This window comes from Hippoglossus hippoglossus, chromosome 14 (genome assembly GCF_009819705.1).
Source record: "Hippoglossus hippoglossus isolate fHipHip1 chromosome 14, fHipHip1.pri, whole genome shotgun sequence".
Classification (NCBI taxonomy): domain Eukaryota; kingdom Metazoa; phylum Chordata; class Actinopteri; order Pleuronectiformes; family Pleuronectidae; genus Hippoglossus; species Hippoglossus hippoglossus.
Window position 1 is genome coordinate 9,065,008 of NC_047164.1, and position 25,189 is coordinate 9,090,196.

The 25,189-nt window shown below is 41.4% G+C and overlaps 1 protein-coding gene and 1 long non-coding RNA gene across 3 annotated transcripts in view; one reads left to right on the top strand and one right to left on the bottom strand.

Moving 5' to 3' along the window:
• Positions 1-1,959: 1,959 nt before the first annotated feature.
• Positions 1,960-25,189, bottom strand: part of nsg2 (neuronal vesicle trafficking associated 2) — a 34,148-nt gene continuing 10,918 nt past the window's right edge. Inside the window, exons 3-6 of one of the 2 annotated variants that reach the window (XR_004615990.1) lie at positions 23,153-23,263; positions 5,329-5,439; positions 2,403-2,663; positions 1,960-2,120 (exon numbers count right to left, since the gene is read on the bottom strand). Coding sequence is in view for 1 of the 2 variants with exons in the window: in XM_034605746.1 (XP_034461637.1) it covers positions 2,466-2,663; positions 5,329-5,439; positions 23,153-23,263 (420 nt within the window). In the remaining variant the exon portion in view is untranslated. Of the gene's footprint in view, positions 2,121-2,297; positions 2,664-5,328; positions 5,440-23,152; positions 23,264-25,189 lie in introns of those variants that run through there. The other variant, XM_034605746.1, reaches the window with a different exon arrangement.
• Positions 21,257-22,966, top strand: LOC117773912. The gene is made up of 3 exons (XR_004615993.1): positions 21,257-21,705; positions 21,984-22,155; positions 22,621-22,966. It is a non-coding gene; the product is annotated as an uncharacterized LOC117773912 (long non-coding RNA).

A 25,189-nucleotide genomic window follows, 5' to 3' on the forward strand; every position in this document is an offset into this window, starting at 1 on the left:
GTTGGATTTAGGATAAAGAACATTTGTCCACCATGATATTAATAATGTAAATGGTATAGTTTTCCATTTTGGACAATCAATGAAACATTTTATGGCAAAATTAGATTTTTATGTTTTTTCGATCATTATATCTTTAGTTTTTCATTTGTTTGCTTGATTAACCAAATTCAGGTATTCACGCCTGAAATGTTTATTATCATGTAATACTATATGCAGATAGTGATTGACAATTTTATTCAACATACCATGATATGTTGTTTCTATATGTGCATCTTTCTATTCTCCCTGAGCAGCAAGTGACCCCACTTTTAATGTTGAGATAAGAAAGCATGTAATTCTGGCAGAAAAAGGAGAGAAACATTTAATGGCTCCGTTGTGAACTAATTATAGAAAACATGGCCATGAGCACAGATTAAAGATGCTGTCTGCTCGGTCTTAATGCGAGCACAGTTAGTTTTACGACTGGATGATCATCTGTTGTTTGGAGATACTTTGGTTTTATGCCAGACGACAACATATTACGTATTACTAAGCGTGAGCAGCAGTTGGATCAGGGTGGAAACCGCGAAGAATAAAGTGTTGACTACGATTCTAGTGTTAGCTGGTATTACTGCTGCTACTGTGTCATGGAGACATAAATTGCCCTGATTTGATGCCTTTTCATCCTCATGCATTTCAGTCATGTTGAAGCTGGTGCATTCAGCTCCTGTTTAGCTCCTTAGTGGGTGAAAACACAGAGAGCTGACGGATTCATTAGAATACGAGCCTCTAATTAGGCAGTTCAGCTATTCATGTCACTCACTGCAGGACACTGTAGTAAGTGCTACACATAAGAAAAACAAAGGCCTTATCTGTCATTTGCAGCAGACCCTGCACATGAATAACACATTCAGCAGCCATTACAGATACAGGTATTTTTCTGCTTCTTTTTCTTTCCCTGTCAATCACAGGCGCTCACATCATTACAGCCCACAAACCTGCTTTCCACTGCTCGGAAAGTTACACACACACACACAGCGGAGACCATCACTCATGTAATATGAATGTGTGTAGGTGTGTTTGAAAGTGTGAATAGCGGAACGCGCCGTGATGAGAAGTCATCACTGTCATTCACGTGGCTCTGCCCCGGGGCTGCATTAGGCGCTGAAGAGACGCGGCAGACACGCTCGGCACAGGTCACAGCTTCTTTTTATTTTCAATTCAAATCAAACAGAGGAGGGACGGGGATGCACACTGATCAATTACACCAGGTATCGCTACATATTAACTAACAACATCACAATATCTCGTAAAAGCGCTCTTTGACAGCAGATCCAACGTTACAAACTTAACAAAACAGCGGAAAATAAGATTTGGCAAGAGATGGCGATGTTCTTTCTCTCTGCAACATTGTGTTCGGTGGAGCTACAGGTCTAGCAGCTGAAGCAGTAACTCGCACGGAGGAATTGTAAAACCGAACAAAACAAAAAAATGAATAGAAGTGGGGAAAACCTCCTAAGAAAAGCTACTACAATGCATACACACCAAAAACTAGCCTGAATTCACAGTTCTATGTACAGCTTGGGTCACTAGAGGATTTAAAATGTATCACACAGCACATTGGAAATGTCATTGAATGTGAGCTATCAAACATCCATGATGGGAAAAAAATCATTCAATCAAATCAGGATGTGTTGTGGATGTGGACATTAAACCTTCCCTAGAACTGAAATGTTCTATATAAAATGTGTTACAGCAATACAAGACCATACTGATTTATTCTGGATTGGGGTATGATGGGATCTGTGTGTGTGTGTGTGTGTGTGTGTGTGTGTGTGTGTGTGTGGTGTTTGAAAGACATGCCTAAAGTTGCACAGTTTGGACAAGAAAGGTAAGAAATAATAACTGTACTGTAACTCTGTAGTAAACACACTTTGAACGTGAATCTCACAGAGAAGAAGCGTCGAGCTAAGCATTGGCTCGTGCCTTTGTACAAAGAGTTGCCGGGTAATCACATAGAAAACATCCATACAGTACAGTAAAAAATAAATATATCATGACAGTCAATAAATAATAACTTAGAGGGAGGCGAGTAAACAAGGTAACGACAGAGCAGACTGTGTGTGTGTGTGTGTCTGTGTGTATGTGTGTATGTGTCTGTGTGTGTGTATATCAGCCGATGAAGATGTTTCCACGAGTGCAAAAGATCAGTGGAAAAAGCTCTCCAGAGAAAGAGCACAGAAATGGGCAGACAATATGGCCTAGCATGTGCTTGTGTGTTTTCATGTCTGCATGCACGTCTTCAATCTATATTGGCATTACATATGTAGCTGCTGTGTTCGTGTGCACCTCTTTTGTCTACGTTTCTACATGTTCTCCCTACGTGTGTGTGCGTCTGTGTGTGCACCCGCCCGTGTCTGTATGTGTGTCGTCACGTCTGCGTTTTGTCTGTATGTGTTTGTACAACATCTGTTATGGCAGCTAACTCAGTGGCCCTCGTTGCCGGGGGGTTTGGCGTCGTGCTGCTGCCCCACCACCCCTCCAGGAAGCCAGGGGGAGACGGAGTGCGAGGTGGTCTGCTTGGCCATGCTGTAGTGGCTGATCACTGTGTAGAATCGGCCCCTCGAGTTGGCGTCCTGGGCGGCGTAGTAGGCCTCCAGAGAGGCTGGGATACAGCGCTTGTGCTGCGATCGAGAAGGAGAACAGCGTGAGATGATTCATCAAGTCATTCACTGTTAAAAGTAAAATACGTAGCATCTTTGTAATCATCAATTCTCAAGATAGGATTTGTACAATTCTGTCAGTGTTCATGTTTATTATTGTTGAAATGACAATGAGGGCTCTCTAATGCCTTGTTTATTTATAACTTTTGTCGTTGTGTGTGAGCCACTTTGCATGCAGGCCCGTGCACGTGCGTTTTTCTCCATCGGCAACTTTGCACCTGGTGAACGTGCATGTGACACAGCTAATAATACCTCTGCTGACTGCAGTCTGAGCGCCTGCAGAGGTTATAAGCCTCAAACTAGATTTATTCTACCTAAAAAAAAAAAAGGATTTGACCAGAGACACAGACTTCCAAGGTGACCGCGCACAAAGTACCGTGAAGCTTTTAAGTGCAGTGGAAATCTATACCGGGGAGCAGAGGACGAGAGAAACTGCATCCCTACACTGTAAAACTTAAAAGATCCAACTGTGATACAGCACGTGAACAGCAGATTGTTCCGTGTTTTACTACCTCAGCCATATGGATATAGCCTGGAAAGCAGACCAATCAGCAAGCTCATTTTGTATTTGCTCTTGCAGATGGGTCTGGCCCTCCTCTCATTCATAGACCTTACAACGGACACTTCCTCCCACTATCCAGAGATAAAGCCGAACTATCCCAGATATGAGCACTGTTATATTGCGCATTTGGAGACAGTCTGAGCAGCACTGGTCCGGGGGTGGAGCTGTGGTAGCGAGGTCCCGCCAAAACACACGCTTGACCAATCGTGGGTCAGTCTCAGCTGTCAATCGTGAGGTTTCACCCATTTTTTATATCACCAAATAACTAATTAAAACTGAACTGAAAAAATAACACTTGGACATACATCAGTGTGATAACAACTACCTAAAATGATAGAAACCAAATTTCAGAAAAATGTATTTGACGTGTACTTTAACTTTTTAGTCTGGTCCATGTCCCATCCACTAACATGGAGGTGGCGATCTATGAAGACAGTATAAAAGGAGTATTTTCTCTAAAATAAAGACGACTGCTGCGTGTTGTAGTCTGTGTGCATTCTTGTCTCATTGTCCTACGTCACATATTTCCTTTGCTCTGATTGGTTGTAGGTCTGTTCCACAAATGCTAATAATTGAGGTTAAAGACCCATTTCCAAAAGGAGATACCTCTGTCGGTGCAGGCTAATGTGGATCAGGAGTTATAAGGTGGTCGTTAATGTGAAATAGACAGTGAGTCTCATTTGTCTCATTTTCATCTAATCCTCAGCCCGGCTAATGACGTCTGCTATGGGCTTCAATGGAGTCTCTTTATTCATCTTTAGTTTTAAGGAACAAAGACATAAAATTACAGCTGATGACACAGGTCAAGATAAAAGCCCTGATATCACTGATTGATGATCGCTCTTCTGATAAGACGTGTTAGCTTCATCTTGTAATGACGGCCAAGATGAGTCAAGGAGGATGGGAGTGTTTTTATGTTTTTCTCTTTTCCTTTAAGAGACTAATGGGTGATGAACTCATCTTTGAGTTTTGATTTACAGGAAGAAGGAAACGTATGGAGAAGGAGCTGGTGAATGATCGAGAGGATTCAGCACTTCTGCGAGGCTGATGTTTGGTGAAGTTGCAGAAAAAATTATTAGTTAGCTCATTAACCCTTTAAGTCCCTTCTCAGGTCAAAGCAATGAAACTTTCACAGGTTTCATTTAAAATGTGTGGGTTTTGTTAGAGACATAGACTGTATATGGACTATGTCATAGACTCTATGACTATATAAGCCAAACTGTCCCAGGTGTGATTGCTGCCTTCTTGCACATTTGGAGCAAGGGTCTGCGCAGTAGTGATCAGCGGATGGAGCCATGATAGTCAGGTCCTGCCAATATATGCGCTTGACCAATCACAGGAGTCTCAGCTGTCAGTCATGACATTTCGCCCAGTTTTTATATCATCAAATAACTAATTAAAACCAAACGTACCGGAAAAATTGACAATTGAACATACTGAATAAGAACTATCCAAAATCTTTTTTTTAATCTTTTTTTTTTGTATAGATTTCTTTAACATGTACTTTGACCTGTTAGTTTGGTCCATGTCCCATCCACTACCATGAAGGAGGCAAGATGTATGACCTATACTGCAGCCAGCCACTAGGTGGCAACCAAGATGCTTTGGCTTTACTTTTGGTGACCTCTAATGTCGTCCATCTTTATGCACAGTCTACGGTTAGCGATGTATGTCTGCTTTTAGACAGACAGGTTCCTGCTCCATCCCCTTTAATAAAACTATATTTCAGAACTGTTGAGACTCATCCTCCCTGTTGATTGGGACATATAAGTAGACTAGCTACTATATGCTACCGTGCACTCATAAGCCACTTCTTCTGGTCGTCCTGCCCTCAGATGTTGAAATCCCTGCAGTATATTCACATTGTCCTGTTTATTTTAGGTCTGACAGTCTGTGTTCCCATTTCCCATGATCCATTTCCTCCAGAGACACCTGTAGCTTATGCTAACTCTCACAGATGCAGCCGCTCCTACTAGTCACAAAGTGGAGAGGATGTCCTATGACTCTCTGCACAATCCAGCAGCCCACAGATGTGTTGTGTCACTACTGAATTCTGGGTCTTACCTTATAAATGAATCCATCTGGGCAGGCGTGGTCGTAGGTGAAGGCTTTATAAACCACCAGGAACACGATGCAGGCGAGGAAGGCCAGTGCCAGGATGATCAGGATGGTCACCTGCAGGGAGGACAAATGCTGGTCAGTATTTTGAGGGTATGGTTTATATATATGAGACAGAATTAGGGTTAGACAGCGAGGAAGATGGACTATGGTGCATTAGTATGTGTCTTTTCGTGTGTGTGTGTGTGTGTGTGTGTGTGTGTGTGTGTGTGTGTGTGTGTGTGTGTGTGTGTGTGTGTGTGTGTGTGTGTGTGTGTGTGTGTGTGTGTGCAGTCATAATAAATGGTAAGACGCTGCTGACTGAGGTCAATGGCTCCTCCAGGCAAGGTGTTCCTGCGGAGCTGGGTGATGAATGACTCAGGTTGTGACACTGTTAAAAACTACTTTGTTTCCATGGACACGGCGCTGCTTGGAAAATTATGAGACATCAAGTCAGTGACGTAAATCAGGAGGAACATGAGAATAATTACAATGCTGTTCTAGGTTTCTACTGATCTGTGTTCAGCATTTTAATGATGCTGCACAAAAGGATGCAATGACTATTCCGAGTAAAGGTCTTAGGATAAAAACAAAACACAAAAGAAGTAAAATGGCACTCAGCAGAGCTTATTCCTCCACCAACGGCTAACAGTCCCCTTGGTGATAAATCAGTGCCCTGAATATGCCTGATTTTTTCATCACAACCCATAATTTTTTGACTGGGAAATCGGTAAAATTGAAATGTTAAAGACAGAGATTTAAGAAATAAAAAATCCTGGATCTGCCCCTTTCGGTTCCTTTCTTTACCAATGTCCCATCCTTCCACCAAGTTTCACTGAGAGTAGTTTTTGTCTAATTCTGTTGACAAGCAAAACCAACCTACCGACAAACAAACAGACAGGGGTGGAACCATAACCCCCCCCCCCCAGGCAGAGGTAATAAAAAGGCAATTTAAACTCAAAGGCCCCTCAAGACGAATACATGTGTTTTATGTATCAAACTTTTACGATTCATACTGAGTTGAACTTTGCTGTTGATTTCAGTTGTTGAGCATTTTATTTAAGAGTCTCTCAAGTAGAGAAATCGTTGTTTCCTACTGTTTTCCTGCCAAATTCAGAAAAATATAATCTCTTTCCCTTTCTCACTGTTGGCAAACATCGTTATGAACTGCGTTTCCTGACACTGCATAAAGCTGAGTTCCCTTACGTGAGCAAAATGAAGCCATTAAATCGCTTTATACAAGATATCTAATTATAAAGTGGGACACACTCAAAATGTTATAGCCAGTTTCCTCAACAAGGAAGTCTGAACTGTTACATTCTGTTACATTGTGTTTGCATTTGTTCAGAGTTAAAATACATAAAGTGTGAAAAATGCAGTCAAAAGCAGAGCTCATCTCAAGTGATGGAAATGATGCATTTATTTCTGCATTTTGATGCCTCTGTCTTGTTTGAGGTGTGAAATATTCATTTTGCTGGCAGGCCAGACAATGTCGTGGCGAAGCAGATTAACATATAAAAGGATTTGTTTCCTCCTACTCATGCAAATGAAGCGGAAGGGTTAGCAGTGTTTAAAAATGGTCCTGTCTGCCAAGTGGTAAATGCCACTGTGGGTATGTGCGGCGCATACATATTCCTGCATGAGTCTGTTTGCCATTTAAAAAGTCAGATTGACCCCAGTGAGTTAAGTTGAAAATGGAACGTAATGGATGAATATCTCTAATTTCCCATTTCCATTTCTAGTCAGAGTCCAGCGTTGAAGCTCGTTCTCCCGCCCTGAGTATGATGTATTACCACGGGACGTCGGAGCAATTACACAGGGGTGTGATCATCAGTCTCCATCAGCGCTGTGGGGGCGGACGGGGACACGCAAGTTAAGTGACTGTTTACTTGGTGTCAACTGGGGGACACGACTCTCAGCCTTGGTCGCCGCTGACATCCTTTTAAATTGCATCTCCCGGTACGTTCAAAAGGACGCGTCTAAAGTCACAGCGACCCGACTTCTGGAGAGGAAACAGATGTGGAATGACTGATTAAGACCGACCCTGACCCCTATTTGAATAGCAATGTACATAAATAACAGCTTATTAGGAAGAGGGATTACTGTAAAGCTCCATATCATGACGCGAGCTATCAGTGTTTAGTGCATGTAGAGACTTTGCTCTGACACTTTGAAACATGAAGCAAAGACTGGAGTTAATAACTACAGAGATTTGCTTGTTTACACACAGAATCTAAACGGAAGTAAATTTGTCTGCATTTATTGGACACTGACATAATCATCCAGCGGATTATTTATTGAATAAAACTGCCTCCTGCGTAATATATTGTCTGACCACTCTTTAATGATACTTCAAATTAGGTCTTGACATTGCACATACAGGGCATGAAACCGATTAGTGGAATTAACCCTGGCATGAGGAGCAGAGCCTTTGTGAACATGAGCAATAGTTCGAGCAACAACATGGCCTTTGTGTAATAGAATGATGTGGATGCAGCTGCAGCCATGTGGCGTATAAATCCATTAAAAATCTACCCTGACCTTTCTCCATTATTCATAATCTGGCTGAAATCCGCAGTAAACCATAGGGGGTCGTCCGGGCAACGCACCAGCTCACCGATGAAGACTTCCTCCTTGCATGAGCTGGATTCATAACTTTTGTCTGGCAGCGTCGGTCTGATGTAATATTCCCCTGTTCTCACGCTGAGCATAAGAACAGAATAGAATAAAATTAAATAAAAACCCTTTCTGGTCAACACTCGGCTCCGATATCTCCCAACATGGCATCTTCCCCCGCCACACATGCGGATGTTGTGTCATCACTGCACCAGTACTTGCCATCCTACACCACTATCACCACCAGCACAACCATCATCCTGTTTGCTGTGCGACACAGATAACACACAGACGTTTGTTTCCCTTGGATGTAGGTAGACTCACAGCATGTGGCTGTAATTTGGACCGAGAACAATGTGTCCTGAGTCAGAATTGGCTGCATCAGTAAAGAAGATTGGATTGACTTTGTGGCAGGTGTCTGTGCCCACTGGGTTTTAATCGTCCCCCTGCCCCCCCCCCACCCCCCAAAGCCACTCAGGGCTGATTGAACCCTTTTTGAAAAATAAGAAACACTGCGATTGTATTTAAGGCTTTGATGCAAAAATGGATTTTGACAGCATGCTGTTCCTTCTGTTTCACCAGATGAAACTGCAACTGACAAAACCAACATTTAATACAGATAAAGGAATAAGAAAATGTATATTATTCTGTGAAACCTCAGAGGTTCAACTTTTATTTAACATTGATGTCATCAAATTCGAATCTAATTTCCTGAGATAAATATTATAAAACATAATAATAAAGTCATAAATAAAATTGCTATTATGAAACGCACACAAATATGTAGAAAATACATATAGATCACATCCCATAGCCAACTACCTCTATACAAGACTTGTAGCCTATATACTCATCCTATATTATGCTGTGAAACTAAAATGAAATTATGCTAAGGTTCAACTTTTATTTAAGATTGAGAATCAATCTCCCAAGATAAATACTGTAATTGGATGAAAATAATTGTAAAACTTGACATTTTGGGAAGTAACTCTGGACAAATTGATTGAATGATGTCAGCTCCCAGTTGATTTATGTCATAAATTAAAAAAAAGAGAAGCTCCCTCCGGCAAATGTATAGTTCCAGTTAAGTTGAAGACATGTGGTAATAAAACCCTTTAAAATTGTGAATTGTCCTTTTTACACTTTGCATAAACAAAGCTTTAACGGTACTGGTAGGTGGATTTTGTCATGTTGTACAAACCCATGCAGCTGCTTATGTTTCCCCCTGTTTCCAGTCTTTATGCTCAACTAACTTCTCATATTTAGTGTAAAGAGACATGATCATCATCTATCCCTGCAAGATAGTAAACAACTATATTTCCCAAATTTCCCTTTGACATTAGTTTAAAAACAATGAATACAATAAAATAACTATACACCGAATACAATCTATCCACCACAACATTTGAATGAAAATCACATTTTCTGAACGCCCACTTTCATCAAACATTTCAAATCTTCGATTTACTTTAAAATACTTCAGTGCTCCCAAACTGAACTATGGATGACTTGTCCCGTTTTTGTCATTGTTGCCTCACAGGGCAGTGTCAGTGAAACAACAGGCAGCTGCAGCTGTAGACAGTTGTGTATTATGGACAAAGACAAACAATCAAAGCAGATTACAGAAGATCCAGGAGGATTGTTCTCTGTTCCCCGGCTTTCTCATCTCCCACTGCAGATTAAGCATTTACACTTTGCTTATTGTTGATGTTTACCCACAGTTTTCCATCGACACACACACACACACACACACACACACACACACACACAAACACACACACCACCTGCTTTAACACTGACTGTCTCTGAATCTGAGAAGAAAAGACGTCTCTTATGATTTCCACAAAACACATTTGCCGTTAATTATTTATCGTTGCTCGGTGCATGACGAGGTCAAAGACAGTCTCCTCAGTCGATCTGCTTTTTCATGGCCTATTTAACCACCGTTCTACATATGATTTCTCTCCTGTTCTTTGGGGGGGGGGGTTAACGCCAAGCTTGCAACACACCACCCACACTCTCACTGCTGGAACTTGACAGGCTATATGGGGAGGCAGACACCTCCTCACATTCACCCAAGGAAAAGAGGAGAATATGTAGAGAGAGAGAGAGGGAGGGGGAGGTGTGACAGGAGAGGGATGCGAGAGAAACATGACGCTAATAAAAGTGGATAACAGAGTGACAGAGGGAGCAAAGTGAGAAATAAAGGAGGAGATGACAAGAGACAATAAAGCGGCGAGCGAGGGGGCAGGCAGAGAGCAACGAGCAAACGAGCGAGATCCAGGGGCAGATGGAGGATGTCGGTCCCTCTCTTGGTAGCAGGTGGCACAGACAGACAGGCGAGTGGGCAGCAGACGCAGTGGGATATCAGTTGAAGCATAAACAACTATTTTTCATTTATCCTCCATATTACTCCTCTGACAGCTTCTCGACAGCAGCATAAAGGGAGCTCAGTACACCAGTATTTCCCGGATTATTTTCCGCTCTTTTGTGACCGAAGCCTCGTGCTGCACGTGGAGGATATGAGCCGAGCCACACGGCAAAATACAAAAAGGAGCTATTAATATCAAATGTGAAAAGTTCTTACATTAAATTCATTTTATCTCGGCTGTAATAACGTTGAATGCCTGCAGGGAAGTTTGTTGATTAATGAAATTAATGAGCATAACGGGTTGAGCTCGCACGGAGAGAAAGACTCCCTAACAAAAACATAATAATAACCCTTTAAAGGTCAGATCGCAGTGAGAGCCAGTTCACGTATATTTAACATCTAACATTTGAGGACAATAAGTCCGGAATGGGCCTTAAAACGATAGTTGTGGGAAATTATACCATTTGGATCTTGTCAACATTTTGTCCATCAGTTCAATCATAACTAAAAAATCACAAGAGGCAATAAAAGAGAGAGAAACTGTCCATTGTAAGTCTGAAGACCAAATTCACAGTTTTCTGGTTTAGTGCTGTATGTTTCATCAATATTACAAGTGAACTTACTCTTTGATAACCTGATAGTCTAACTGTTACAATTTGTCTGATCGCCCAAACCACTGGTTACCAAACTAGGGGTCAGGGGATGATTAGCAGGAAATGAAATTAAAAAAATTGAAACAGCACATTTTAGTTGAATTTAGAACATTGAATATATTTTTACCTTCTCAGTCCCATTTGCTCCCTTAGGTGGTAACGACAGATAATCTTACGAAAAATTACGACATGTAAAAAAGGTAAAAAAAATTAAAAAGCATCTGACAGTGTTACTTTTGGGGTCGTGGGTGAAAAGCTTGTGAACCCCTCACCTAAACAACTAAAGTGAGTATCTCTTTTTAGAAATGTGGTCATGTTTTATCATAACAGATGCAAACATTGGAAAAACTTAAGGCCTGAGTTCACTTTAATTGGTTTTGGAGATTTTCTCTTTTTCATATCACTGTAAATTACATTTGTTTGGGATTTGAACTTTGTTGAACTTGGAGTTTCTCTCCCTTCTCTTTCACCTACATTCTGGGTATTTCCACTGTCTCAGCTTATGCAGCTTCTTCCTGCGGCTAATACGAGCTTGGGGGCTCAGCGCGAGGGGAGCAGTGGACCTAAAGCTGTATTGATCGATAGACGTGAGCTCAGACCCCGGACTTAGTCCTTCTGCGATTAGCTAGAAGGCCGAGGATTGAATAAAAGCTTTTGACAGCATCTCTCCACATTAAGATATGTTGTGGATCATAATTATTCTAAAATAAATATTAGTAACTATAACTATATCATAAGTTACAGTTGAAACAGCTGCAGCTCAGGATATTAAAATGCACAGTTAGGTAGAAACCCTCTTCTCTCATCCCCTCTGGAAACAAACCAGCCGGTGGGTCTGTAGCCTGGAGGTTCAGCGGTGCAGATGGAAATGTGTCCTGCTGAAGTGTCTAATCGAGACACTAAGCCTCTCCCACTTGTCACATGTATAAGCGACTAAGTCAGGGATCAGATCGCTACATAAAAATGTAAATGAAATATTCTCCTATCCTCTTAAGGCAAGTTTTTGCAGTGATGAAATAAATGAAGTGGGTCACAGCACATACCTGTCGGGGCAAGTGGGTGGAAACCGGCAGTGATAACCGAAAGGTCACAGGTTTGATCCCTTTGTATCCTTGAGCAAAACACTCAGAGCCCCTATCTACCCTGTCACTGTACATGGAATATACATGTTCAGGAATATTATTTTAAGTTATATGACGACAATACATTGACCTCTGTAATTAGTAATTAATTTGAAAATCAAACATTAAAGTAGTTTGGCAAAAAAAAATAAAGAAAACAGCAGCCATTTTAGCTCCAAACCACATTTTATTATATCTTGTAGTTTTTCAGAGGCAGATGAAGAATTCTTTCATTTAAATAAAGAAGTCCTGAAAGCTAAAAGTACTTGAAATATTAAAGTGAAAGTACTCTCTTTGTACATTATTAATACTGATGATTGAATGCCTAATCAGCATTTTCCCGTTGAGTTGGAGTTAAATTAAACTTCTTCACTTTAGTCCAGTGGTTTCTTAACATAATGGCCACTTCCCCCCCATAACACACACAGACACACACAGACAGACACACACACAGACAGATAATGAAAGGGTTTTAATCAATATCTCTGCCAAGTAGATTTTCATCAGCATTGGTTTGTTTGTGGATTACACAAAAACAACAGAGATATGTGATCTCCGGGTCTTTCAAATCAATTTATTAATTAGATTTTCCTCAAATCTTCACAGACTTAAACTGACTTTAGGCTGTGCACAGTTATTTTAACGAAAAACATCGGAGCGGAGTAAAGGTAAAATGTCTCTTTAGTGGAATTTCTAATAACTGAGTACTTTTTTGTAACAGACGTAACTGTTTGGAAATTCAAATTTTTGGATTATATGCATACATATTTTGTTTATGTAAAATATTAATGTGAACCATAACCAGTAACTGGAGCAGTTACATAAATGTATAAAGTACATGGGTAAAGTAAAGTAGCACTGCAAAGGGATATAAAAGCCTGAAAATAATACTGTGCTGTAGTAATTTCAACATTTCTACCCAACAGAACTATTTTTGTCAGTATTTGAGAAAAGCACATAGTTTTCGTGTATTTTCTCTTTTACACTGTCCTTCCTCCCAAAGTCAAACTCTCCAAGCTCAGATCGCTCGAGGGAGCCGGCCACCTCAGAGCGGAGGATCTGAGACGGGGGGGGGGCGGCGGAGGGATGTCAAGGAGACCGTGTTGGGGGATTTGGGCTCTGGGGGACTGGCTATCCGGTTGAAACGAGCGCGGCTGCAGTGGTGTGCCAACAAAGTGCAAACACTCCACTGTGGAGATGCTGCATCGCGTCTCTGATCGGAAAACGCCAAGTGTTAAAATGTTAACCCGACAAAACACAACAAGCCGCGAAACATCCATTGTCTTATTGCTTGCCGAAAGAAAAAAACAACGAATAGAGAGCGGGACCTTGTGGATCTTTAATCTGTGCCCTTGTTGTTTTTTCTGTGCATGTGAGGTGATTTTATTATAGAGCCACCATCTCTAATAAAGGTCACTCAGATGCAACAAAGAAAACGCTGTCCTCAGTAAAGCTCGGTCATGTTGATGACTGCAGGTTTGATCCCTGAATTCAAGGATTAAGACAGATTTAAAGCTCCTTTGTCACATACAGAGAAAATAATGCACAAGTGATTGAGGGTAAAAAAAAAAAAAAGTATTCCTGTGCACATTTAGAGGTGAATGACTAACAAAACACTTTGTACTTGAACGTCCTCTGCAGCCTCCTCCGTAAAGCACAGTGGCAGTTGTTGTGTTTCCTTTTTAGGCGAACAAAACTGGAAAGCTGCAAACAAAGCGAGGGCTCTGCTTCTTACAGATTTATGTGTTCAACCTAAATGGGACAAATTCCTGCCAGAAACAAACCGGAGGACATTTAGAATCCTCACATGCACATGAAAAGTACACGTGTAACAACTTATTTATGGAGATTAGAGTCGTCTTAGTTCAAATACTTTTGGATTTATCGTCTTAAACCACAGGATCCCAGCAATATTGGGCTATTTGAATTGTAGTAATCAATCTATTCTGATTTTATCTCGAAGCATCCGGCTGCTCTGCTGCTTCTGTGGGCGATAGGAGATTTTGAATTGTGAGATAACTCGCTGACTGTCCGTTGTGACTTGGCCTATTTTCCAGGAGACAAGTGCAGACTCTTTCAAAAGCAGTTTTTGTGGGAAAGTTTGGATTAAAATCAGTCCTTATATCACATATTGTGTTTGGTGAAGGAATTATCTTGTCTGACTGGGCGTATGTGTGTCTAAATAAATTATAGCATGCATCATTGTGAATTTCCACTTCCTGTTCTTGTCATTAAAGAACATCAAAAGTCTTTCTCTCACATGTGCACAGAATCCACAAGCTCACGACGGCGTAAGACAGTGCATGTTCTGCAGGAGATAGACGCTAATTATGCTAATGTTTCCCAATTAAACCAGGTCTCTATGGAGACAAAACTTCAAAGGTTTCCCGAGCACACTGTCATATTGGTTGGAGACTGCGCTCGGAGGAGAATGTGCTCTGGGGGAGTAGACTCCAAATCAAATAGCAGGTGGGCTCATATTGCCAGAAATGAGAAACGCAAAGTGACAGAAAGGGTAAAAGAGACAAAGGCACACATGCATAAACAAGGCCACGATGAATAAACATCATCGTGTTCCGCAAAACCCCTGAAATCCAAAGACGAGACGACACTCCTTCCTAAATTATGATCTGCACCGAGAAAATAAACAACACAAATCGCTAACAACAAACAAATTCAAATAATAACGAATAACAATTCTTCCTCGATAACGTGAACACACGAGCATCTTGGTACACACAAGCAGATTCTAATTGTGAATCAGTAATAGCTCTCTGAGGAGACACTAAACATCTGGATTAGATTTACTAATCAGCTTCTACTCTGCTGCCTGAAGATGTTGCAAAAGAGGGAGATATTATTAATGATGGGATCCGCCTTCCACACACACACACCCACCCACACACACACACAAACACACACAGACCCACACACTCTGACTCACTCAGAGCACACCTCTAAAGACTTGTTTACATCACCAGACAAGGTTGATTACTCTAATGTCTCCCCAGCTCAGTCTCATGGGTGTTTTTTATGTTCCTGCATATGTTCACCATGTAGGCAGCTGTGTGTGTGTGTGTGTGTGTGTGTGTGTGTGTGTGTGTGTGTGTGTGTGTGTGTGTGTGTGTGTGTGTGTGTGTGTGTGTGTGTGTGTGTGTGTGTGTGTGTGTGTGTGTGTGTGTGTGTGTGTGTGTGTGTGCAATGCTAAGTGTTGTAATATTGCTTAAAACAAATTGACATCTTAATTTCAGTTAGTCCTTTGGTATTTGTGTCATGGGCGGGGCTTACTCCTACTGTCCTAATTATGTCAGCTTGTTATTATCATATCAAATCAAATGTCTGCCCCAGTGATGGAAAATACTAATGTAAACATGTTAGTTTTAATTATATGTGTGTAATAGACTTTGATATATATACATATATTCCTTTTCTTGGTTTGACACATTTGATTTAGATTCTTTTTGGAAGCTCTTTAGAAACCCCCACATTTTATAAACCACAAAACAAGTTATTCTCGTCTCATATGTATTTGACTTATCAAATCTTAATTTTCAACGTTTGAGTTCTTGGACTTTTATTCTAATATTCATATGAACGTGGCCAGTTATCATTATCATCAATATCATTAACCCTTAAAACGCTTTTTTCTTGTTGTCCATGTAGTGTTATCTTGCTACTTTTACTTGTACTTATTACAATCCATTAAAAACCACTGTATCAGCACCAACAGTCCAGACAGGAAGCAGCATCATCCACTAACCAGAAGGTAGTTGGTTCGATGCCCAACCACATTCTAAAGTGTCCTTGGTCAAGATACTGAACCTTAAATCACCCCGTTCATATACACACGTATACACAATGTTGTTTGAATGAAAAAAGCACTTATAGAAGCACTGTTTAAATGTGTGTATGAACAGGTGAACAGTCCTTTTACTATTCACCATTGAAATATAAGAAATATCTTAACCATCAACCAATCAACCAATTTAAACCTAAAGAAATCTGGACTTAAATAATATCCAAAACACGAGTGGAGTCGACAGTGTTGACATAAAGAAAAACACAGGTATTTGGAAAACATAGTAATGATTCGTGCCCTCAGCTGTGGAGGATTTAAAACTATCTGATATATTTTTACAAAAGTCCGGCTGCATATGAAAATGTGAGCTCAGAGATTTAAAGCTGTCAGGTCACACGGACGTCTGGGCCATCGATCAGGCTCAGAAATCCTTTTCCGTCTTGGCAACCTCTCGGCTGGCAACTTAATTACGAAGTCCAACAAAAGAGTTTGGATGCAGCCGCCTCCGCGTCCTCGTATAAAAACTAGACACAGATCTCAGACAGATTCCACGTCCTGTTTCTGTGATTGCATATTGGATTTTCTCAACGCGCTTTGACCTTTGAGATAAAATAGGACGCGCAGTGAGAATTTGAACTTTTCCTCGTATCGCGACATGATTTATGTCCGTGTATTCACATCTGCTGATGATGATAGGCAGACAGTGAGTGAAGTCTGCCGTCCTTTGAGGTGCTGTTTGATACGGGATCTGAGGCAAGAAGTAGAGCAGAACAGAAGCCATCTGGACATATAAATCATCCCAGATATCCCTCACACAGCGGCAGCGTCTGTTGTCTGTCCCTGTGGTTGTCAGCCTGTCTGAGCGTCTGTCAGTGTGTCTCACATGGCGGCTGACACAGGGGACCTCTTTGCACTGACAAATGACTCAAACTTGAGTCGGCTTCCATGCTGTGGGGACAGCGGACTGACCTCACCGGGATTGTGTTTGTGCTTCAGCGGAGCGTGAAGATACTCGTGTGGAACCATCCAGTCGTGCGCTGGTTCAGATTTTTACACTTCGATTTTTCCGCCTGTTAACAGCACCCTCTTCCTGCCTGTTGTGCACTGATAACTGGTGTTGTTGCTCCTGGTCGGCCAACACAAGCAACATATCCAGCTGAGATCTTAACGCGGCGCTTCAGCCGGCGCCAATTCATAATTCAACGAAGACAGTCAGCAATTCAACGTGCGTGGCCTTCGTGTGTGTGTGTGTGTGTGTGTGTGTGTGTGTGTGTGCGTGTGCGTGCGCGCCAAGGCTGTAAGATCCAGGTATCACATCTGGCTGGTTCATTTTATCAGAAGCCAAATTGGAACAATGTCTTTGAATATCAGCCAACGGAAGCTGGCACAGTTATAACAGGAGCTGTGAGGGTGTTGGTGTTAAAAGTGTAAAATACAGCGATGAGTTTGATGAAAGGGTGAAAGAGAGAAGGTGAAGGAGAGAGAGAGAGGGATGGATGTGAGGAAGAAGGAGGAGAGGCTTAACACTTTCCACTGTTGGTTATGAGCCATATTCCGACTTGTCTTTATCACAGAGTAAAGTGTGGGCATCAGTTTTTCTTGCAGTAGGAAACAACATCCATCAACAAGATTTGCATTCAGTGGTGCTTCAAAATCATTCTGCTAAATATTTGAGGGAAAGTCTGTACACACTAAAAACAGTTGGCTTTTTTATCGTAATTTTTTAAAATATAGATATAAAAAAAGTATTACTTTAGAGCCCTTAATCAGACGTAAAATTTAGAAAAAAATGTAACTTTCTGGTGCACGTCTGAAAGTTTTGTTTGTGCTTCAGAAACTAACTAACTCTGGCACACGCTGGAGGACACACAGTCACCTACTGCCTCTTGGCTTGTTATGTTTCCATTTGGAAATTAGCCGTGTCATATTTCAACCTCGGACTTCCTCATGAAACTGTCTTTGCTTGCAAGTCGTCACCTTCACATTGTCTCCGAACGTCTTTGCTCAACGGATACACCAGTTACACATGAAACTTTCTGGCACACACCTGAAGGTTTCTTGTGAATTGCTTTTTAAAAAACGGGCTGTAGTCAACCAAAGAAAATCTTGGTTGACTGCAACTGCACCGATATTCTTCAACCAAGCCTCTTGTCACAGGACAAAAAAAAAAAAAATCTGTATCTTTACTGCATCTGCATGTATCCTCTCTTTATAGTAACCTACCTCACAATTAATGTAAAAGGAGAAAAAAGAAAAAACAATAAAAATGAGGCCACAAAATAAAATATTTTAACCTAAACATTAGACCAAACATATTCTTATAAGTACATACTCAGATTCAGGCACTACACCTGAGGGACAGAACATCCTACAACAAACACTTTGACCTCTTGTTACAAGATGATGTGTCATGTTGGTTGTGGAGCTGTTTATAAAGTTTGGACACAACTTTTTGGTTTAAACAAAATGCACTTTAAGTAAGTTAGACCCAGAAGCCGTCTCTATTAGGCTGGGGGAAACATAAAAAACATCCTCCCTAAAGGATATCGATGTCGGGACGTCGAGCGTTGGACTGCAGCTCCACTTCTGACTCCTCCCTCTGATGTTCTCCCTCCGCTAACAGCAAACAACGCTCAGAGTATTATACCAGTGCTGACGGTAAATCAATTGTTCCCTCAATTGTGCATTTAAATGTCTGTGTTTGTGTGTGTGTGCATCAGTGTGGGTGTTTAACGGAGGGCAGACAACTGGGCTATAAACTCTCCCTACAATCAGCATACCATTAGTCATCCATACAAAACAAGGAGGAACAATGCGCGGAACAGTGAGGTTGTGTGAGGTTTTCAAGCCGCAGCAGTAATTACCTCCAACCTGACAAACAGCGTAGGGCTTGTGTGGAGGCGGCCGACTGCAGCAAAGCTTTTATCTGAAGGCAAAGTGGAGGTAATAATGGGATAATTGTTTTGGACGGTGGCTGTCTCTCCCACAGCTACCTGCACAGGCTTTGCTAACTTCAGCTTGGCAGTCACGGCGCTCTCAGGAGGTCAGTGCGTGTGTGCGTGTGTGTGAGATGAGGTTTGTGTTGGCATGTGTTTGGGGGTGTAAGGGTTCCAGCCAGGCCTGTAGGAGTGGGGCGTGCACCATGTTCTCAGGACGGGGCGCCCAACCAGAAAGCGAGCAGGACGACATGAATTAAATCTGCCCTTCATCACACTCTACACCTGCATCTCTCTCTCAAAGCCGGCCCCTCTGAGCCACGCTAATCCTCTCCTCCAGGTTTTTCATTTTCACAGATGCTCCTCGTGGCATTTACTCTTTATTAGAAAAGTCTGCCGTTGAGTGTGATGGGGGGGGGGGAACAGAAGAGAAGTAGAAGAAATCTTTTGCAGCAAAGGTCATTAGCTGAATGTGAACCGAAACACAGCATCTCAACACCTTTCTCCTTCCTCAATTTCATCCTTCTCATTAGAGCCAGACCTGTATTCGTTTTTTAATCCAATCCAATACTAATACTTGAGAGTTTCCTTGTGTTCAATGATGGTATATTTGATGATTACATCAACATTTTTTGCAATCAATCTAATTTAATTTGTGTAGCTTATATTCACAAACCACAATTTTGCATTTTGCATCAAAAATATGTTTATCTTTTTAAATAAAAATCATATATCTGGTTGTATTTGTGTGGTTTTTTTTCATTTATAGTTATTTATGATAAAGTTTATATTTACACTGTAAAATATCAAACCTCAATTACTTTCTAATAAGGTTTGATGACATCATCTTCAATCATTTCCCTTAAAAGAAATCTGTATCAATGTATCAATATATATTGATTGGTCTCGACAACAGTTAGTGGAGAAAAAACAAGAACTTGTGATAATATGGGAGAAATTACATAATAAAGTCATCTTATAGCGTATTAATGCATTAACCTTTACAACCAATAAGATTAGAGACAAGTTGTACAGTTTATTTAGATAAATCTAATTTGTCATGATGATGTCATCATAAAGTGCTGTCATTATCACAATATACAAAGTAACCATGGTCTGATTGGAGATATATAAGCCATGTGATGGAGGATATGCATTGACCTCCGGTTGCTTTCCATTTCACTTGCTCATGTATTTTATCTGCTATGTTTGCAGGATTCTGTATCACAAGAACACTTCATGGCCACGTTTGTCACTGTGGATTAAAGCTGCAGCTAAATGCCTGAAATGTCATTTAAAAGTGATGCTGTGTTGCATTTCAGAATAAAGCAGTTTAATCAAAAAGGGGTCAAAGTGTTGCAGTAAGCAGAAACATGCAAAGAGAGGAAAGAAATCAGCAGCAGGGAAGGAGAGTGGAGGAGAGGAGGATGGAGAGTGGTAAGCAGGAGTAAGACAGTGAGGGAGGGCAGATTAGAGAACGTTTTACACTCTGAGCTCTTCATCCATCAACACAATCTGCAAAGCTTTGAAGAGAGAAGAGATGTGCAAGCTTTTCAGCCAGAAATGTTTGCTCTGCATTGCACAGCATGCTGTACTCTGTGCTGTGTGTGTGGGGGGGGGGGGGGGGCATGCCTGTGTGTCTGCAGAATCAGTTCTAGTAGTCAAACAAAACAAGCGCTTCGGTCGAGAACCCAAAAACAACCGACATCACAAAGACTGAGGGACTGAAATTAATTCCTGCCAAACAGAAGCTGCTGATGTGCGACACAACAGGACTCGATTGGAAAGTCTGTGGCAATATTTTTAACAACTCTGGGAAGCAACACTGCTGTTTGGCAAGTTGTCAACGCTGTGTCGTGATTTGTTTCCACCACTGCAAGTGTCCCAGAGCCACGAGTCGACAAAACACCTGTCGTACCAATCATAGCATGAGCGTGACAAAATGGTCGACATTTCCTTTTAGTATTTGTTACCTCAGCCAAGGAGGTTTTGTTCACATCTGTGTTTGTTTGTTAGTTAGCAGCATTACTCAAAAATTACAAGACGGATTACCATGAAACTTGGAGGAAAGATGTGGTATGAGTCAGGGGTAGAACTTAGAAATTTTTGTCCAGATCACGGTGCAACATTTTTGACATTTTCCATCATTTCCCAGGAAATAATTCAAGGATCTTGGTGAAAAAAAAATATCTGACAGGGACTGATATTTATGAGTGTGTGCAATTTGTTGCAGATCCAGATAAAAATCTGGATCTTATTGTGTGAGACCTTTGTGAGCAACTCCACAAATCAGTGAGAAGTAATTTTCAAGGAAATATATATATAAATCCAAAATATGTTCTCATCTGTTTACTATCTTTCGTTAAAGGTTTCACTAAATGTCCCCAAAAATTTGAATGGTGATCAGCTAAAGATCAGACACACTAACTTGTTACAGTCCAAATCGACACCTTTATGACAGAGTTTCAATACAAACTGAGCATTATAATGATGGTTTGTTGTAGGGCTGCTGTATTAGACTGCATTAAGTGTACCTAATAAACCGCCAACTGAGTGTATCTTAATGTGATTTGAAAAAAGCATATTTTTAAATATACTGTGATAAAAGATTGTGTCCACATTGACCACTGCTGTCCCTGTTTAACCTGTGTCATCACAAATCCAGCTCAGAACACTTGGCTGACATTACATTTGCCATTTGAAATCGATACGGGCTCAGCTGGTCTCAGTCGACTCCGTGGACGAGACGAGGAGTTTCTCCACACAGACGGTGCCTGACACGCTGGTCCACCGCTGCCACTTCCAAGACACCGACCTCATTGCATCGCTTTGAAGTGTAGAGGTCCAGGTGATGCCGTTTTTTACTTAACCTTGGCAGCAGTGCTCTGAAACAGCTTCTGTGTGTGTGTGTGTTGTGTGTTGTGTGTGTCATCCTGACAATTAGACAGCCTCTTTTGGTGTCCGATATCTAATCCTGCTCTCCTCCGCTTTCAAGAACCTTTCACGCCCGTGTTACACCTCCCATTTATACACACACACTGACATTTGCACACCTTCTCTCTCTCTCTCTTCTCTCTCTCTCTCTCTCTCACTCTCACTCTGTCACTTTCTCTCTCTCTCTGTCAGGGTTGCCATGGGCCGAGGTTTTCTTTGCTGCCATGACAACGTAGGCTCTCTTTGGTCTCCCCTAACGACAGCAGAGTGGAACAGACAGCGCCTCGGAGATGGAGATGCTGTTGGACGGTGCACACGCAGCTGAAGTCCCCTGTCCTAACCTTTGCTGAGGAAGAGCAGTGGCGTAAGAGGCACTCAGCTCTATTACTCAAGAAAAGGCACCAATACACCAAGGTCAAATGTAAAAATACTCCATTACGAGTAAAAGCCAAGTGAAGATTGTTTCCAATAATGTGAACAGATTGTTTCAGTCTTTTACTGTCAGGACGGATCATAAGGTTTCATCAGAGTAATTACACTTATAAACACATTGGACGACTGGTCAGTAACAACAGGAGTGAAAAACTTAAGATCACAATCTTTACATAGTCCCACACAGCATGACTTTATCGGCCGCCACTCATCACCAGCTGATCCAGAGCTCGGTCCGAGCAGCCGTCACAAAGCCAAACCTCATCCAAAATAGGCTAAACAGTCTTAATGAATGTCTGTAAAGGGGTCGTGAGATGAATAATGAGAGAAAAAACAAGTTCTGCTTTACTTTTACTGTTCTAATCTCTCTAATCTGTTCTCTATTGATCTCAAACAGGTGATTGAATGAGGCAAAGGCACCAAACTGCAGCTTTTTCAAGTGATCCCAAGCCAAGAACCCCTGACAGTGTGTTGCTTGTTATAAATGCATCTTAATTTCTTATGTGAAATATTTAACGGTTAAGTGACTAGTAATATTATCTCTCCAATAAATGTAGCGGAGTAAATAGTATGATGTTGCACAAATCTTCAGTAAATACTTCTACTTTATCTATCATCTGTGACAGTTGTGTTTGCATGGGATATTTATATTGTTACCAGTGTTCTGCTCGCATGTCTACCTCCTGAATATTTGCATCGTGAACAGACTCGGCTGCCGGAATATTTCTAAACCAAACTGGCAGCCGACCCGGTCGCGCTGATTTAATTTTGGTGAACTGGAGGAGGAAATGTCAGATGAATAAACATCTTGCTTCTAATTGGAACGATGATGACAGGAAATGACCTCAGTACAAACTGAAAAAAGAAGTTCAACTATATAATCACGTAGAGCTTTTGTTTTTGTGTTAATAGAATTTGTCCGTTCTTACCTTAAGTCTCTCGGACACCCCGTCAGTGAAGCTGATGGTGAACTCCTCCACCTTGGGAACCTTCAGTCTCTTCTTCTCTGTCTGGTACTCTGTGCGAGTTTTCACCACCACCTGCAGGAGGGAGAACCGGTTCAAGCAGTGAGACACAGAGAGATGCTGCAGTGAGGAATAGACTTAGACCGATGCATTAAAAGGCGTTAATGTTTAAGATGTAGAAAACAAGAGGCAGAGGCACATAAATGATGGAATATATTTGAGAACACTGTGTCCAGGACACTATGAGCCGAGTAAGAAGACCTAAAAAAATAAAATAGGAAGATGAGAAAAGACTGCACAGGCTAAGGGTGCATCTGTCCATGCGTATAAATAAATATTTCTATCAGTATCTCAGCGGAAATGCATCCTACAGACAACGTTCTGACATTGTCGGAATCTGTAGAGTCTGTCTCGTTTGCCTCCCTCCACAAGATCTTACTCAGAACGGGAGTCACATGCCTATGAATAGAGAAGCGCCACATGGGTCATCTGTTGCTATACAGTATCTCCGCACATTCAATATATGCATTGGAGCTGAGTGTGCACAACCTTCTCTGCTATGCTGCAGCTGTCCAGAGAATTTAAAAGTTGAAGAGATCTCCATTTGTCTTCTGAGCTTTTTTTTTAACAGTAATAAAGCAACAAAGCATTACTTGTACCTTTAGTGCATACAGTCTCACATTCACAGATTGATACGACACTAGAAGCACATCAGGGGCCCAGAAATGTCATAAAGAGAGATTGAGAAAAGGGCACATTTCAAAACCCAAAGGTGTAAGTTAGGATAGAAGAATAGGATACAAACAGATATTGAGCACAGATGGCAGATATAATAACACGACTGTCGATATATCTTTCTCCAGAGCAAGTTCACTCCTCTTTATTGTACTGGAAATCCTGACTTGGGCATAGTATGAAACCCAGCGCAGCTAGAAGCCATATCCTGCTGGAGACACTGTTGCCAGGCATCTGTTAGAGCTCCACTGTATCTTAATAAGGTCTGGTGCCCACAATCCAAAACCCTGAGTCTGAAGAGAAAACACTTTGCTTTGGGCCGACAGCTAGATGGGGAGGGGGGGGGAAGAGTCAGGGCAGCAGAGGCTTGCCCCAATACTGTCAGTCCAAAGCTCCTCAAGCAAACAGGTTTAGAGTTACGGTCAAAATACGGGAGGAGGAGGAGGACACGAGGAAAAGAGACGGCGTGGAACTCTCCTCAACTCTCTCCTACTTTCTATACTGGTGTTTTGAAAGGGTTCAAAATCAGTGAGTATAGAGAAAGTGGAGGAGATTTCTACATGAATTTAGCAACTGCAGCTGAGGTTCCACTGAGCAAAGCGTCAACTCTTCTAAAGGGTATTTCTGGTTTTCCAGTCGAGTCGTGACGCGTCATTGTTTCCAAATGTCTCAGGTTCTGCTTTTCAAACTGAAACAGGGCCAGCGGCGTTTCCAAACTTGTTTTAGTGTCAGGCGCTCAAAAACAGGTGTCGACGTGGCAACAGTGATGGGCTTTCAAACTAAAACACAGTAGAGTGGATGTAGCCTAAGATTCAGGTTTTAATAAAGCAGCATTTCCCTGTATCAGGTAGATACTATATGCAAGATCATATCTGTGTCACCTGAATGCATTTTTAAAAGTCTTTACTTAATATCAAATAAATATATTTTTGTATATTTATATCAAACTGAAACTGTGGATAAATTATTAAAAACAGTGATGAACTTACACTTCTCCTCATTTTCACAATATAAACTTTAAATTCTGATTCTGAATCTCCTTTTCATGTCACCAACACAAATGGCAGAAGGAATAGTTTTTACCAGGTTTCCCCTCAACTTTTTAAAATAAGGTGAAAGTGTCCCTGCTGTTTTATGCATTCACTGTATATTCATGTGCACCAGAGGACGTGTCAGACGGTGAATGGACGACACAGCAGAGCAGAGGTGAAGGGAGAGGAAAAGATCAATGTCTCTGTGTCCTTGTGGCTAATTGTGCTGCCTGTT